A 16,633-nucleotide genomic window follows, 5' to 3' on the forward strand; every position below is an offset into this window, starting at 1 on the left:
CACTTTTCCTAAATACATAATTATTTTCATTGCTTTAAAGACCCTCTTCTATGAGTGGAACACATATTCTTTGTTATGGATTGAATTGTATCCCTACAAAAAAAAAAAAAAACTAAACCCATGGCCATCGAGTTGATTCTGACTCACAGAGACTGTATAGGACAGAGTAGAGTTTCCAAGGAGTGCCTGGTGGATTCATACTACTGACCTTTTAGTTAGCAGACATAGCTCTTAACCACTATGCCATCAGGGTTTCCATCTCTAAAAAATATGTATTGAATTCCTGGCTCTTCTGCTCTTGTACCTGTAGATGTGTTCCTCATTGGAAATAGGGTTTTTCATTTGTTGTGCCAATGAGGTCATACCCATGTAGAGTGGATCCTAAGTCAAATCACTTCTGAGTTATAAAAAGAGCAAAATATATGCAGACGTACATAAGAAGAAGAGGAAGACAGGTGATGGAGACATACATCTATAAGCTTAGGAATGCCAAGGATTGCTGGCAGCTACTTGAGGCTGAAATAGACAAGGAAGAACCTCTCTGTAGAGCTAAACCATGAATTCAGACTTCTAGCCTCCTAAACTGTGAAAAAATAAATACCTGTGCTACCGAGATCTAATCAACAACCTCAGCAGAAACCCTATCAGCCTAGACTGAAAGAGACAGAGGCAGGACAAAATAAAGGAACGTGGTCTGCCTCCTGGAATTCTACAGAGAAAAAATGGGTAATGGAGCTACATGGTTCCAAATATCTGTTGTACTCCAGGAAAAGGAAGGAGCCCTCCTGGGAGCAGTTTGGAGATAAGCTGGACTTTCAAAAGGAGCATGGAGAAGCAGAGCTGCTACTTCCTTAGTTTCAAAGGGTAGAGCCACCTCTAACTAGGTTTCAAAGAGTAGGGTCACTGCCTACCTTGGTTATAGAGGGTGGGATACAGTTCCAGTGGGCCAAGAGAATGGGACTGCCACCCAAAGTTGAGGGGGCAGGGTTGCCATGCTGGTGGGCCATGATGGGGCTGCCCACAGATGAGGGGCTGGGGCTGCTGCCCCAGTGGTCCTAGAAAGTGGGGCTGACATCTAGGGGTAAGGGACCTCCTCTCAGGATCCAGAAATATGACCAATACTCAGAGTCTGGAAGGCAGGTTCATTGCTCAGATGCTCCTGAAAACAGAGGATTATTTTCAACCTTTGAAAGCTAAGATCTGTCCTGGTAAGTTTTGGACTTTTTTGGTAACTATGACCCCTTCTTTCTCTCTAATTTCTCCCATTTGAAATTGGAACGTCTACCTTGGGCCTGTTCCATCACTCTATTTTGGAAGCAGGTAAATTTTATTCTAAGTTTCACAGGTCTATAGATGGAGAGGAATTTTGTCTGAGGATGCACCACACCCAGAATCTCATCTATATGTGATTTAAATGATTCAGAAGATGAGATTTTGGACTTAAGAGTTGATGCCGAATGGGTTTAGTCTTTTGGGAATTATTTGTTAGAATGAATATGTTTTTGCATGCAGGAAAAACATAAATTTTGGGTAAACAAAGAGTAGAATCATATGGATTGAATTGTGCCCCCCTCAAAATATGTGTTGAATTCCTGGCCTTCATACTCATGGATGTGATCCTGTTTGGCAGTAGGTTTTTGTTATGTTAATGAGGTCATACTAGTGTAGGGTGGATCCTAAACCTAATCGCTTCTAAGTTATAAAAAGACTAGAATAGACACGAAGGCACACACATGGAGGAAGACAGATGCCATGTGAGGATCCTCTACAAGCCAAGGAACATCAAGGACCCAAGGAATCCTGGGAATGTGGACAAAGAAGGAATTCAAATGGCTAAGACCCCAATTTGGACTTTCAGCCTTCAGACTGTGAGAAAATAAACCTCTGTTCTTTAAAGCCACCCACATGTGGTATTTCCGTTACATCCGCACTAGGTAACTAATACATCCTTCTTTAGGTGATTGTGCATAGCAGTGAGGAGCGGGAAAGGCAAGTTTTCATCCTCTCAACCATCTCGTCTTCAACTTCAGGGATTTTACATGGGTTTTCATTCTTCTAGAAACTCTGACAATTAACTCTTTGTCTCATTTTTCCTCTAAATTTCCTAAGATAATACCTTGTCAGTTTTCATATAACTTCATAGTTATTTGTGATGGATTCATACCTAGTGTACAGATGAATATTTTTGCAACTCTAAGAGAAATATTGGAAAGTGGAAAAGAGAGAGACAGAGTGCATGTTTGCTCGGGGTATGGGGAGGACATTCTTTTTTCTTACTCCCCAATCCTCTCTCCCTCAAGTGCCTAGTAACCACGAATATACTTTGTACACATTTGCCTATTCCAGATGCTTCATGTAAGAAGGATCATACAATATTTGTCCTCTTGTGTCTGACTTACTTCACTTAGTGTAATGTTTTCAGTGTTCATCTATGTGGTAGCATTATCAAAACTTCATTTCTCTCTATGATCGAATAATATTCATATATATACTATACACATACACATATATACATAATTTTGTTTATCCATTTTTCTATTGATAAATGAAACATCCCTTTTTTTGTTGTTCAGATTTTTGTCCAGGCTTCTATATTAAGGAATGACTGATTCCCTTGACAATATTCAACTAGAGTCAACAAATATTCAGCTCATAGCCTTAGTGTCTGTTGACCTGCATTTACTGGGGTTATTTATTTTTTCCACATAAAGCTTAACCATTTCATCATCTCATTATCCCTACATGTTAGATAAGTCAGAGTAGTCTCTACGTAGTTATTATAGACCTCTTTAATTTCTTTCTAGAGCAAGATAGAATATAAACAAAATAAAAACATGCAAGGTTTTAATAAAATTACTACTGAAATTATTTCCAAGAAGATATTTAGGTTGGATTACTCTAAATTGTAAACCTTATTATTGAAGGGCCTGAGGAGGATAAAGCACAATTGGCTTATTACAATAGAACTTTGGTTAGCAAGGAAAGCAGATCTGCACTGAAGCACGTTTTATCCCATTTCAGGATAAGAGGGATGTTTAATGATGAACATGGCACACATTGAGAAGCAATGTTGTAATTCTAATCATAAACAATGAACAATTGCAGAGCTCTACAATCAGTGTTCTTTAGCATTTGTTTGGCAAACTAGCTGCCCTTGCTTAGCATTGCAAAATCTAAACTAAGTCCAGCCACAAACAGACAATCAGAACAGCCCTTAGGTATAGGTGGTTACTAACAATGTGTTATATCAGATGTACTGAGAAAGTCCTCTTGCCTAGGTGATCTCCTGTCTATATGCCACTTGTCTGGAATTTTACCGCTTTTGATTCATTTTTCTGTTGTAAAAAATTGTCTTTCCAAACACTGTCTGTTAAATAAAAATTATCCCTTGGGAAAGGCAGTATATTAAGCTATTATTGATACTTTTATACATATGTATAAATTAGCTAATTAAATGTGTTTACTCAGTCACTGGAGAAGGACATCATGCTTGGTAAAGTACAGGGTCGGCAAAAAAGGGGAAGACCCTCGAGATGAACTGATACAGTGGCTGCAACAATGGGCTCAAACACAGCAATGACTGTGAGGATGGTGCAGGACTGGGCAGTGTCTTGTTCTGTTTTAAATAGGGCCGCTATGAGTCAACTCCACGGCACCTAATAATGACAACTCAAATATCTACCTGAGAACTGGAACCTGGGAGAGTGGGGGTTTCTGTAATGAGAAGAAAAAAAAGTTGGAATAGTTTTGGAGTGGGAAGGCCTATGTTGACAGAATATGCCCTGGTACTTCTCACTGAGAAATGTCAAAATGTCCATAGGGTATATTTTGTTTTTGTTTTCACCCCAATTCCCTCTCAGGATGTAAATTACATTTATAGAAGACAATCCTATCTGAAGTTAATACTTGACAAACCCTGACTGGCCTTCTGATATATATATGATCAGACTGTTCTCACTCATCTAACATATAGAAATAATAGGATAAGGAATATGGTTAATATTTATGCAAAACAAAGAAATTTAATGCATATATGTGTAAATTTAATACACGCACAACCATATCTATATCTATCTATCTATACACACACATATACACATATACCTCAAAGGTTCAAAGGGAAAAGGGAAAAAAGAATACAGCTTATTACATTTCATTTAAGACTACTGCCTGATGTGATTTCAATCATTTTTTTATTCCCTCTAAGCCTGGTCTACACATTAGACTCTTCATGCTGAGCACATGTTAATATAAGGATGCTTCACCTCAATTTCAGCCATGAGAGTCATAAAATAGTAACTACGCTGAGGACAGCGTTAGAAGCTGATTCAGCATGAGTGTTGATACACTGGGTCCAGGACTGAGTTCACCAATGGTTTACAGACATGGATTATTGTTATTTTACAACTTTTAATTGGTAGTTTGAAAACATCTTGATTGTGGCTAGTTAAAAACTGAAGAATGGTTAACTTTTTATTTCTTCTTAAGAGTAAACATTTACAAAGAAGCTTCAAAGCTGCTGAAGTGAGGGAATGTTTCAGAAGGGATCGGAGTCAGTATTACCTGCTGAATCACTTCCAGGCCACTCTTTCCCATCTGCCAGTGTTTAAATTTCTCCAGAGCTTCGTCCACAGACATTTTCCCAGTCTTGACTCTCTCCTGCAGGAGGATGAGTTCTTCCTGCCCAGCAGCCAGGCAATCCTTTAGAGTGGGAAAGGCTTGAGTCTCCATTGGCGCTCTGTCTACAATAGGAGGGGAAGGTGTTTTAACAGGAAATCAATGTAGGGACAGCTGGGGGGACAAGGGGTAAGAATTCTGAACAAATCAGCAGCACTGAGTTTTTTGTTCCTAACTGTCCCTGAACAACTACAAAATAAATCATTACATGTTCTTTACAATTTTTTTCTTAGGAATGGTGGTTTCTGGCACCTTGTGCCATGGAATAAAAAACAGAAAAACATCATTAGACATTTAAACGCCCCCCACCCCCCCCAAAAAAAAAAAACACCAAACCTACTGCCGTTGAGTTGATTACCAACTCATAGCGACCCTATAGTACAGAGTAGAACTGCCCCATAGAACTTCCAAGGAGTGCCTGGTGGATTCGAACTGCCGACCTTTTGGTTAGCAGCTGCAGCTCTTTACCACTACACCACCAGGGATTCCATTAGAGGTTTAGGATCCTTTTAAAATTTGTTTCTGGAATACTGAAAATAAACCATTGCTGGTCATTTTGGAGAGAAATGCTTTTATTTCTAGAGTTTATTTTGGAGCATGTCATTTAGTATTTGCTGAGCACAATAAGAACATCAGATAGTCCATTTTCCCATATGTGGCTGCTAACACCACACCAGAGACGAGCTTGAGGTGCAAAATGGCAGATCATGGGCTAGATTCAGCATTTTGTTTGTACGAGATGGTATGTAAAGGCATAAATGAATCTGCATGCCTTTGGGGATGGCACATGATTCCCCCGGTTACCATAATCCCTGCCATTCCTTATAGCCACGGGACAACGTCCTGCACTTTTGCTATCTGTCTGGCTACAGCACTCATTTGGGTTTGTACCTTCTCATTTATGTATTTCTGTTAGGTCCAACATGTTTATTGTACCATCTCAGGCAGGAGCAGGTGTCTTCATGCACAGTCAAATCTAAATATGCCACTAGAATCTAGAATGAGAGTAGGCAGTGCTGCTCACTATTACAGTGAGCTGCCTATGGAGAAATCTGCTCATTACTGGGAGCCTTTCTTTGAGAAAGAAATAGATAAACTAGGCTGTGTATAGACCAGAGGCTGGGAAATGAGGAAGGCATTCAATTTCTATAGTAATAAGGATTTGTTAATAGAATTAGGATTGGTTACTGATGGTAATGGGTTTGTTTTTTGGGTTTTGGTATTTGGGAATAGAGAAGTGTTCAAGTATTCTATAGCAGATGTCTAGTAATTAAGGGAACTTGAACCTGAGATAGGAGTCCCTGGGTAGATGGAAACAGTGGTAAACCACTTGGCTATTAACCAAAGGGTTGGCAGTTCCAATCCACCCAGATGTGCCTTGGAAGAAAGGCCTGGGTATCTGCTTCTGAAAGGTCACAGCTATGAAAACTGCATGGGACACATAGGATTTCTACTCTGAAACACTCTGATCCCCACAGGTGCTTTATTTGCTTTGCCTTTTCTATTCAGAAGTTCTATTCCCCCTGAACTAACAATATGTCAAGAGATTCAGCACTAAATCTTTTCCTTTGGGGTGATAGAGTACGAAATTCTAGGGGACTTGGAGAAACACAGTTAGCCAGGGGGTAACTGGTTCAGCAGCAAAAAGCACAGATAACAATTGGGATCCTGCTTCTATAGCATTTGCTTATTATAGACCTTTACACTCAAATTCAATTCATAAAATGCAGTTTGCAGTAGAATTCTATGAGCTACTGCTGGCAGACTGTGTAGATTTCATATCATCATTTAACAGCTATGCCATTTACCTATCACCTCATTCCCATCTTCGCTCTGCCCAAGTGTGAAGTGTGACTCCATTTTTGTCAAGCAACCCAGGCAGCTGGATTTTCTGCTTCTGTAGAAGTTATCTCAAGGAAAGTGTTCCCGGAAAACTGTACCGGTTTCAGTTTTGCTATACGTGCAGGTTTAGATGGATTCGCAAAATGCTGAATAATTTTAATATTCATCTCAATTCACTTTTCAAATTCTAGCTAGTAATATATAAGTAAAATGAAAAAAATTTTTTTTTTTGGTCCAGTCTCGGGTAATTGTGCAGAGAGAACAAGAGAACAAAATTAGGAGCGACGGTAGAAGTCCTTGGTACCAAGTCCTGACATTAGTTGTTTACAACTGCAATAATTTTACGCATATCTGTTTTTACTTCTTGTTTTTTTCCTACACTGAGAGCATGAAAACATTTTGTCTTGATAAACTACTCTTAGGCATGACAAGTCGCAAAGACCGATGATTCAGGTGTTTTACTCTTTCCCCCTAAGGGCAGACTAAGTAATCAAACAAAAATGTGTAACTCGTAATCATTTGGTAGGGTTTGCAAGACTGCTTTATTGCATCTCAATCAGTATTTGATGAGGAATGGGAGGTAATTCTTTCCTCCCTGACTATATTTCTTATTATTTTACTTTCAGAAAAGTTAGTATGAGTTTAACATACTTTTCATCAAAAAGCATTTGTCAGGCTGCCAGCTGTACATATGGCAGACTCTTGGTCTCTTCTTAGAAAAGCCTCAGGGCAAACTATGGTTTCTAACTTTTCAGGTTCTTTTGGATCAATTTGTCTCTAAAAGGCTGTCTGTTTGATCAAGTATTGGTGAAGTGCACATCAAGAAACCTCTTGCAGCTAGTAAACAAACCTATAGATTAGGTTAGAAAACAAATTGGGGTTTTCATTAAAATTCTTTCCATTCCTGGGTGACTGGTTAAAAGAACATTTTTACTGAAAATTTGAAAGTGTCGTGATTGCCCAACAACAGGGGATCTAAGATATGAGATATTTAATGAATAATTATTGTATAACGTGGATTCAATCGTGTCTCTCAAAAATATGTGTTATAAATCCTAACTTCTATGCCTGTGGTTATAATCCCATTTGGAACAGGTTGCCTTTGTTATGTTAACGAACAGGACTAGCGTAGGATGTGTCATGAGTCAAACCAAAATGGAAACCAAACTCAGTGCCGTCGAGGTGATTCCGACTCATAGCGACCCTATAGGACAGAGTAGAACTGCCCCATAGAATTTCTAAAGAGTGCCTGGCAGATTTGAACTGCTGACTGGTTAGCAGCTGTAGCACTTAACCACTACGCCATCAGGGTTTCCAATCACTTTCAAGACGTAAAAGGAGCAGATTAAGCAAGCAGAGATGGAGGAGGTTAGATGCCAAGTAATATAGACATCTCCAAGGAACCAGGAAACAGAAGCTGAAGAGACAAGGACTTTTCCCCCAGAGCTGACAGAGACAGAAGGCCCTCCCCTAGAACTGGCACCCTAAACTTGAACTTTTAGCTTCCTAAACTGTGAGAAAAAAAAATTTGTTTGTTAAAGCCACTTACTTGTGGTATTCCTGTTATAGCAGCAGTGGATAGCTAAGACATATAATCTTTAAAATAATAATAATAAAGACTATGGGATGCACAGAAAGTGGTTATTATATGACAAGTACAAAGGCAGTACACAAAACTATGTATACTGTAAAATTTTAAATATATAGCTAAGTTATACATATAATAAAACATGGAAATAAATTTTTAAAAATTTATGCTAGTTTTTCTGTGGGTGATGATATCAGAGGTAAATTACCTTATGCTAATTTTCAACTTTCTGTATTAATACTATATTGTTTTTACAATTAAAAAAAAAAAATTCTACCTTGCTAAATGGCTTACCAATGGAATACATACTATTCCAATCCATGCCATACAACACCACACAACACCACATATCACACCACACTGTAAGAATCATACTATACTGTAAGTCTGTGTCATGTCATACCGTATCATCCACCACCACACACCACCCATTGCCATCGAATCGATTCTGACTCATAGCAACCCTGTAGGACAGAGTAGAACTGCCCCGTAGTTTCCAGGGAGTGCCTGGAAACTACGGATTCGAACTGCCGACCTTTTGGTTAGCAGCTGTAGCTCTTAACCACTACACCACCAGAGTTTCCAAATCATACTGTACCATTATACCACGTTATTTTGTGGACAATTGAAAAGAAATTGTCAGTAATAGGGGTTAAAGAAACAGTGACAAAGATTTAAATCTGTTTTTTTTTTTTAATTTATTTTTACTTTATTTATTTACTTATTTTTTGTTACTTAGCTAGGGGACTGGTAGGTAAACAAATTCACAACTCTCCGATAGGTAACCAATCATAGGGATGGTACAGGACCTGGCAAAGTTTCCTTCTGTTGTGCACGAGGTTGCCATGAATCGGGGTCTGACAGCTAACGATAACAATCTCATAATCTAAACCTTTCTTGTTAGTTTTTTAGAATTTTTCTCAATTGTTTCTATTGCTGAAACTTATGTTATTAATTCTGTTATTATCTCTTTATTGAGGCAGAGAGTGGATTGAATAGGTCATATTTTTATTGAAAAAAAGATTCTCTAATTTTGAAAACTAATTTTTATTTTTAATAGGAAATCCACTTTAAAATATTTCCTCAACGTTTTAGAATTGAGTTTTCATTCCTATAATTAAAAAAATTTGCTTTGGTGGTTTTAAATGGGTATCTTTCTTTAATTATTTCCTGGATCACAGTGAACCCATTCCATCTTCAAATTCCATTCCTCTTTTTCCTCATTCCCCAAAGGTTTCTTTAAATATGTTTTTGGTTGTATTTCTAGTCTATTTTTTAAACACCTATTATTCATGAGTTTGGATCTCTGTTCTCTATATCAATCACCTTATTGTTTTTAGTTTTTTCTTATATTAAGAACACTTCTCTAGTTTGTCCTCTGCTTCAATTATTTGATTTTACACAATGCCAGTCTTCTTTTTGACCAATGTCTAGTTTATTTCATTTTTGCCATACTCCCTTGTGTCAATCAGTGACTTTCTTCATGTCACATATTTTTACCTCATTCTGTCCCCTCACCTAACATGTCTTTTATCTGCTTTGCTTTCATCTCAGCCTGACCTTCACCCCTTACTTTCTATTGCTGTTTCTTTGTTTTCAATTTATGCATTCACAATTTTTTGAAATTTTCGTTTTTGTTCCTGCATATTGTTGCCAGGTACTTAGGACTGAACCTGAAGGTTGGATACTTTAGCTTCAACTAAATAAATGAAAATTCAAAGGACTCATTCTTCATTATAGTTATTGCCTTACAAAATTTTCTAAAAACTTGAGATATTATAAAAATTTTCAGAGTTAAGCAATCAGAAATTGTTACTTAAAAGCCACTGTGTGTGTGTGTTTCCTATTATCTTCATGTTGATAGTTTGGTGCCCTTGGGGTAGATGTCTTGCAAACTTACACATTAGATGAATCATTTTCAGAAGTATAATTATCCTGTGTCTTTATGAAAAAAAATTCTTCTTGACAACACACAATACAGGGGAAGTCAGCACAACTGGACCAAAGCAAAAGCTGAGAAGTTTTCTGGACACATCCAAACACTTTGGGGGACAGAATAGCTGGGATTGGAGCCTGGGGATGATGTTTTCAGGGGACACCTAGGTCAAGTGGCATAACAAAGTTTATTAAGAAAATGTTCTGCATCTCACTTTGGTGAGAGGTGTCTGAGGTCTTAAAAGCTTTTGAGTGGCCATCTAAGATGCATCAATTGGTCCTATCCCACTTGGAGCAAAGGATAATGAAGAAAATTAAAGATACAAGGAAAATATTAGCCTGAGAGACTAATGGACCACATAAACAAGAGATTCCATAAGCCTGAGACCCATAAGAACTAGATGGTGCCTAGCTACTACCACTGACCACCCTGACAAGGAGCACAACAGGCAGTCCTGGATGGAGCAGGAGAAAAGTGTGGAGCAGAACTAAAATTCACATAAAAAGACCAGAATTAATGGTCCAACGGAGCCTGGAGGAATCCCCAAAACTATGGACCCCAGATGCTCTGTTAACCTGGAACTGAAACCATTCCTGAAGGCCACTCTTCAAAGATTAGACAGGACTACAAAACAAAAAATAATACATGTGAAGAGTGTGCTTCTTAGTTTAATCAGATACAGGAGACCAAATGGGCGGCTCCTGCCTGGAAGAAGGATGAGAAGGCAGGAAGGAACAGGAACTGGTTGAATGGACACAGGGAACCTGGGATGGAAAGGAGGAGTATGCTGTCACACTGTAGGGACTGTAACCAATATCACAAAACAATATGTATATAAGTTTTTGTATGAGAAATTAACTTCAGCTGTAAATTTTCACCTAAAGCACAATTGGAAAAAAAAAAAATCCTTTCCCTGCCTCTGGGTTAGTTTTTGAAGTTTTCCTATTATTTGCTGTTGTTGCTTTTTTTCTTTTTCTTCAATTATTCTTGAGGAGAACAGATCTATAGTATCATTTTTCTCCAAGAGATTTAATGTTTGTATTTGGGTCAAATTTTATTTTAAGTCCTAGAACTGCAGAGCTGTTTGACAAGTATAGCTCAGAACTCAAGATCTCAGAGTTTAGCAGGATATTTTCTAGTGCTTTGCTACATAGGGTTGGGACATAGTTCTCTGGCATCATGTACTATTAGGTCTACATGCAACTAACCTCCTGCATAAATTACTAGCAGAAGTCTTTTTGACATCCAGTCCCTCCACCAGAGAGCTCTACTTGAGGGTCCCAGGTTGCAATGTACAGTATTGAGCCCCTCTCTTCACCTTCTCCTGGGAAGACTAGTCCCTGCATATACAAAGAAAGACCAGCACCGGCATGAGGTGTCCTTTTAAAAATCTGCGTCTTTGTAATAGAGTGTGGATTAATGGGTGAAGGAGGGATTAAATGTCTTCCCACCATCTGTCATGAGCAAAGGACTATTTTATTTCATAGACAGTAGGGGTAGACTACTGATTTTAGCTGTCTCAATCCCCTTTTTTCAACCTTAGAATTAATTAGAATTGGTCCCAGATTCTAGAATTAGGTTGTTTTCTAGTTTCAGTCCTCACTATTATTAGGAATGCCATCTTTCTGATGCCTTGCATTCACAGGTATTTCCGAGGGAGGCCACAATGGGAGCTGCTGGCATGTCACCATTTTAGAAAAGAACTCAGTTGTTACACAAGTTTTTCCAGGTATGAATTTAACAAAAAACTTTGTGAGCAATATGACAAATGGAAATGTAAGTTATACTGGAAAAGGCGACTGACTATTACTCTTTTATGGAGTACAAATGAACACATTTTGAGAATTTTCTCTCTTTTCTTTTTAATATATCTAGTACTGGCAAAAACAGCCTGATGAAAATACCTCAGAGACCAGCATTCTCTTTTCCCCACATAAGGGTAATACTTTCTACATTTCCCCAGGTCTCCTGCTTATAGAAACCTTCATTATTTAACATTTATCAAAAACTGCTGTAGCACCAGGCACTTAGAGAACGCATAAAAGATCTGTTCCCGCAGTATATCTTTCCCATGAGCATGCATCCCTCCAAAGAAGACCAGCCAATAATGATTTTCAGTGTGGGGTGAAGAATTGGTAGGTAGGCACTCTACCAATAATTGCAAACTCATAAACCTACAGGGGCCTGACAGATAAAATTCATGCAAAAAGAAGGCTTACTGATTGCCATCGAGTCAAATTCCGACTGAACGACCCTATAGGACAGAGTGGAACTGCCCCACAGGGTTTCCAAGGCTGTAAATCTTTATGGAAGCAGACTGCCGCATTTTTCTCCCATGGGGTGGCTGGTGGGTTTGAACTGCTGACCATCTGGTTAGCAGTTGAGTGTGCCACCAGGGCTCCTACTTATTGAACACATTGGAATATCACAGATATACAGTATCGCAGATACCTTCGTTTATTTTTTTCTTCATAATATGACTTTCTTGACACACTTTTATTTTCCCATGTTTTATAGAATTATGAGTTTAAAGAAATATGTCTCAAATATAGGAAAAACAACATGGAAGGAATGATAATAAACAATAATAATAATATTTGCAGCAAATGATAAAATTATATAATGAGGGTGTTGGAAATCTTAATTTTTACATGATATATGATTTTAAATATTGGCAAAAAATTTAAAATATATTGTGTAGGTTATTTTTATAAAATATACCTATTTATAAGGCAAATGTGGCCTCTGAAACATATGGTTTCTTCTGGTGGGATTTTCTTTCTTTCTTTTTTTTTTTTTTTTTTGGTATGATGATTTTGAGATTATTTGCTGATTACTATTCTCCATCTGTTGCACTTTTCATCCATGTCTAAGAGAAGGCTTAGGCAATAGAATTTTAGAAGTTCTACAGATAATTCTTATGGTCATCTGGAGTTCACAGTCACTGGTACAGGCAGTATGGTTAGGGTGGATGTGCTCTTCAGACTTCCCACTTACCCCTCACCCCTCAAAGAAATGGTTTTCTCTCTAAGAATGACAACAACCACACTTCCTTGATGAGGTCCATTCTTTACCTGTGTGGCTGAGCAGATTAGTGAATGAACAAGTTTAGTCAAATTGCTGACCCCTGATCACAGGGTGATGGTTTGCTGCAAATGCTTTAACCTCATCTGTGACCATGCATTAGATCAGAGGCAAGACTATTTTAGTAAAATGGGCATGATCTTGGTGGAGATAGAAAAGGCCCCCGAGTACAGCCAAGAACAGGATATAACAGGTATGGAAGACATGAACAATCTTGACCCTAGACTATTATATAATTCTGTGAGGCAGGGAAAACTAACTTGATTTTTCTATGGCCTTGATGAAGGACACTTACATTCATCCAGCACCCTTTGACTTGATCTATGTTCACCTAGTAACCTTCTAATTACTAATTATATTTTACAGAAACTTGATTTGACAGGAACCTAATGAATACAAGCATTATTTCCCTATTCTAGGCATAACAGATTAGAATTGGAGGTTATAAATCAGTACTTTGTGAGGTAGGTTAACACAACTCTGTCTTCAAAAACTTGATTGGCTCCTATCACAGTGACAAAATTCAGTTCTCTGGCTTGTAAAACTGAAGAACAAACCCTTGACTTCCCTGTGAGGTTCAGTTTTGGACAGGAGGTAAGGAGGTGGAAGTGTGGATGGGAGCATATTCTATCTGTGACAATGCTGTCTGGCATTTTCTAATTTATGAAATAACTTGGAAAAATTGATTTGAAAATTGTGTTTTAATGGAAAACTTTATCTGTGATTTAACAACCTCGACACTTTCCCTTACTTTTTTTTTTTTTTTAAGACGTGAAAATTGAATTGAAGCAATCCATTGAGTTTCTATTGAGATGGTGACAATTAATTTTTTCTGTTGCTCAGGAAAATTCCTTGACTTAGCAATAATGCAACTTCCTGGCAATCCCTTGGCAGTCTTGAACCTAAAAACAAAAAACAAAAAAACCTGTTGCTGTTGAGTCAGTTCTGACTCATAAAAACCTCCCTTATAGGACAGAGTAGAACTGCCCCATAGGGTTTCCAAGGAGTGGCTGGTGGATTTGAACTGCTGACCTTTTGGTTAACAGCCAAGCTCTTAACCATTATGCTACCAGGGCTCCATCCTGAACCTAGGACATATGAAATGCTTATATTTTTAGTGGGGAACAGTTGGCTTTTATAATTCCTTTTCCCTCCAGCATATAATGGAAGAATTAAATAATTTCCTCAAAGAATGTGTCGAATCCTTTATAAAATCTTGACTCCCACAAATATTTTTGTTGTTGTTGTTCTTCTCTACCATATAAAGTTATCATCATTGGACAAGTATATACTTCTTTTTCCATTATACCATGGAATTTCAGGATGTTTGAAAATAATTATTGAATAAGCATTTTGAGTGCCTAGTATGTCTCAGGAATTGGATGGTCATAAATACCTGAAAAAAGTTTACAGAAAAATGGTTGAATGGTGTAAGCCTTTTAGTTCTAAATTCTTTTATTTTTAAAATCTTCTCCATCTTTTTTTCTCATGCGAAATGCTGATTTACCTGCAGATTATAGTCATCAGGAATTTTTTTTTTTAACATTTCATAAGGTTTGATATTTCTCTGGTTCTTGCAAATAGAACAATATTCTGTTCCATTCTACTGAGTTACCAATGTCCAAAGTTAAAGGGATCTAGGGAAACTGTTCTAAGGTCACTAATCAAAAACTTCATCAATAAGGTGGACTTAAGTATTCAAAGAGAAAAATTCCATTAAAATTTTTCTATCTCAGTCCCCAATGAGTTTAAAAAATCCAGTGACAGTTGATTTTGATGAGACAAATGAAGTAACAAAATATGGGCAATTATTAACCCATGAAAATATTTTGTAGTTAGGTCTTTGTTCCCTTTCACCACTCTCCTTTCCTTTTCTATAAGTGCAGTTAAATAATTTTTCTATACATATGGTACAGTGATAATAGGGCTCTTCTAGACTTAATGGATACTAGCGGCTTTTCCTTATATTGCTCTCTGTGGGACGGCCAGAAAAAGAATTGATAAGATCATGTATTCCAAGAATCTCTTCATTACACTTGCTGTTTGTCATCTTCTTTCACCTCCTGTGGTCCTCTTCACATTTTTCCTTAATTTTAGAAGAATTTAATTAAAAACATGATAATCGAATAATTTATAAAAAGACTTTTGGGAAATTTCCTTTCAAAGGCTTCAAATAATTTTCCATCTCCTCTCTTTATTCTTTCCAAAGCTCTGTGAGGTATATGGAGGAGTCCATATAGCAATAACCTTATCTATTTTGTTCAGATTTTTTTAGTAGCTATTCTGGTCCTAATTGTACAATGAGCTCATATGGAGCTTTCCATTTATTTCTTGAGAGAATTGAAGATACAGTTGGAGGATAATGGTAGACATTAAAAAGATATATCTTTTCCCCAATAAAAAGATATATTTTCTCCCTACCCCTCCCCCAAAATGAAATCACTAGAATTGGAAAATTGTTAAATGAAAGGAGCATCTTGAATGTAAATTTACTGCGCAATAAAACCACATAGTTCATGGGAGACTAGAAGATCAGCTTCATCACGTGTTGCATTCAAACACCATCTACTCAACTGGAAGAATGATATAAATACAACAATGCTGCCCTGGGAAATACCACTTGAAATGATGGATAAAGGCTTACTTTAGGACACACCTTTATTTGTAGAATGATTCATGATGCCCTAGAAGTAGCTCCATTGAGGTTTAGTTTTTAATACTTCAGTGGGTGTTAGAAGTTGGCAAAATCAGTAGTCATCTCCACAATGGCACAAAAGGAGACCGACGATAGAAACATTTGGATGACTGCTGTGAAGTAATTTCCTGGCTTTATTTTAGTATCTCAGCAATTCACTGGTAACAACTTCAAGGCAATATCATTTTGGATTCAAGCTATTTCAAAAGTGGGTTGAGGGTAAGGGGTCTGTATATGTTGGAATCGACTCAATGGCAACGGCTTTGGGTTTTGGTTTTGGTTTGGTGGCATGGTGGTTAAGTACTTGTCTGCTTATTGAAAAGTTGGCAGTTTGAACCTACCAGCCACTCCTCAGGAGAAAAGACCTGGCAATCTGCTCCCATAAAGATCACAGCCTTGGAAACCCTTTGGGGGCAGTTCTACTCTGTCCTTTAGAGTTGCTATGAGTTGGAACTGACTCGACAGCTATGGGTTTAGTTTGGTGTATGTTCATTGATTCTCAGAGCCTGCCAATGTTATCCTTAACTTCTTCTAATTTTTACATTTTTCAACTTTAACCAAGGTTTTATTGTAGAAAAATCATAATGAGTAACCTTCTAGAATCTCTCCTTTCAATAGAAGATAAGCATTTCAGGGAAAACTAGTCACAGCTGCCTCCTTGTAGAACAAGAGCGAAATATTCTTCTTGTGTGAGATGTCTTTGTGACTACAGTTTTCACCTTTCTCTTCATGATAAATACTTGTTCAGAAAGTGGATCAAGCAGTAAAGGCAGGAGAATGTGTGAAATGTGTACAATCTTTGGTTGGAGTT

General features: G+C 37.6%; 1 protein-coding gene across 3 annotated transcripts in view; it reads right to left on the reverse strand.

The window, feature by feature from the left end:
• The window catches only part of BANK1 (B cell scaffold protein with ankyrin repeats 1), a 376,364-nt gene that overhangs the window by 11,718 nt on the left and 348,013 nt on the right, over positions 1-16,633 (reverse strand). For all 3 annotated transcript variants that reach the window (XM_049885624.1, XM_049885623.1, XM_049885625.1), the window contains one exon: positions 4,564-4,742. In XM_049885624.1, coding sequence (XP_049741581.1) covers positions 4,564-4,742 — 179 coding nt within the window. The remainder of the gene's footprint in view (positions 1-4,563; positions 4,743-16,633) is intronic.

Source organism: Elephas maximus, chromosome 5 (genome assembly GCF_024166365.1).
Source record: "Elephas maximus indicus isolate mEleMax1 chromosome 5, mEleMax1 primary haplotype, whole genome shotgun sequence".
Lineage (NCBI taxonomy): Eukaryota > Metazoa > Chordata > Mammalia > Proboscidea > Elephantidae > Elephas > Elephas maximus.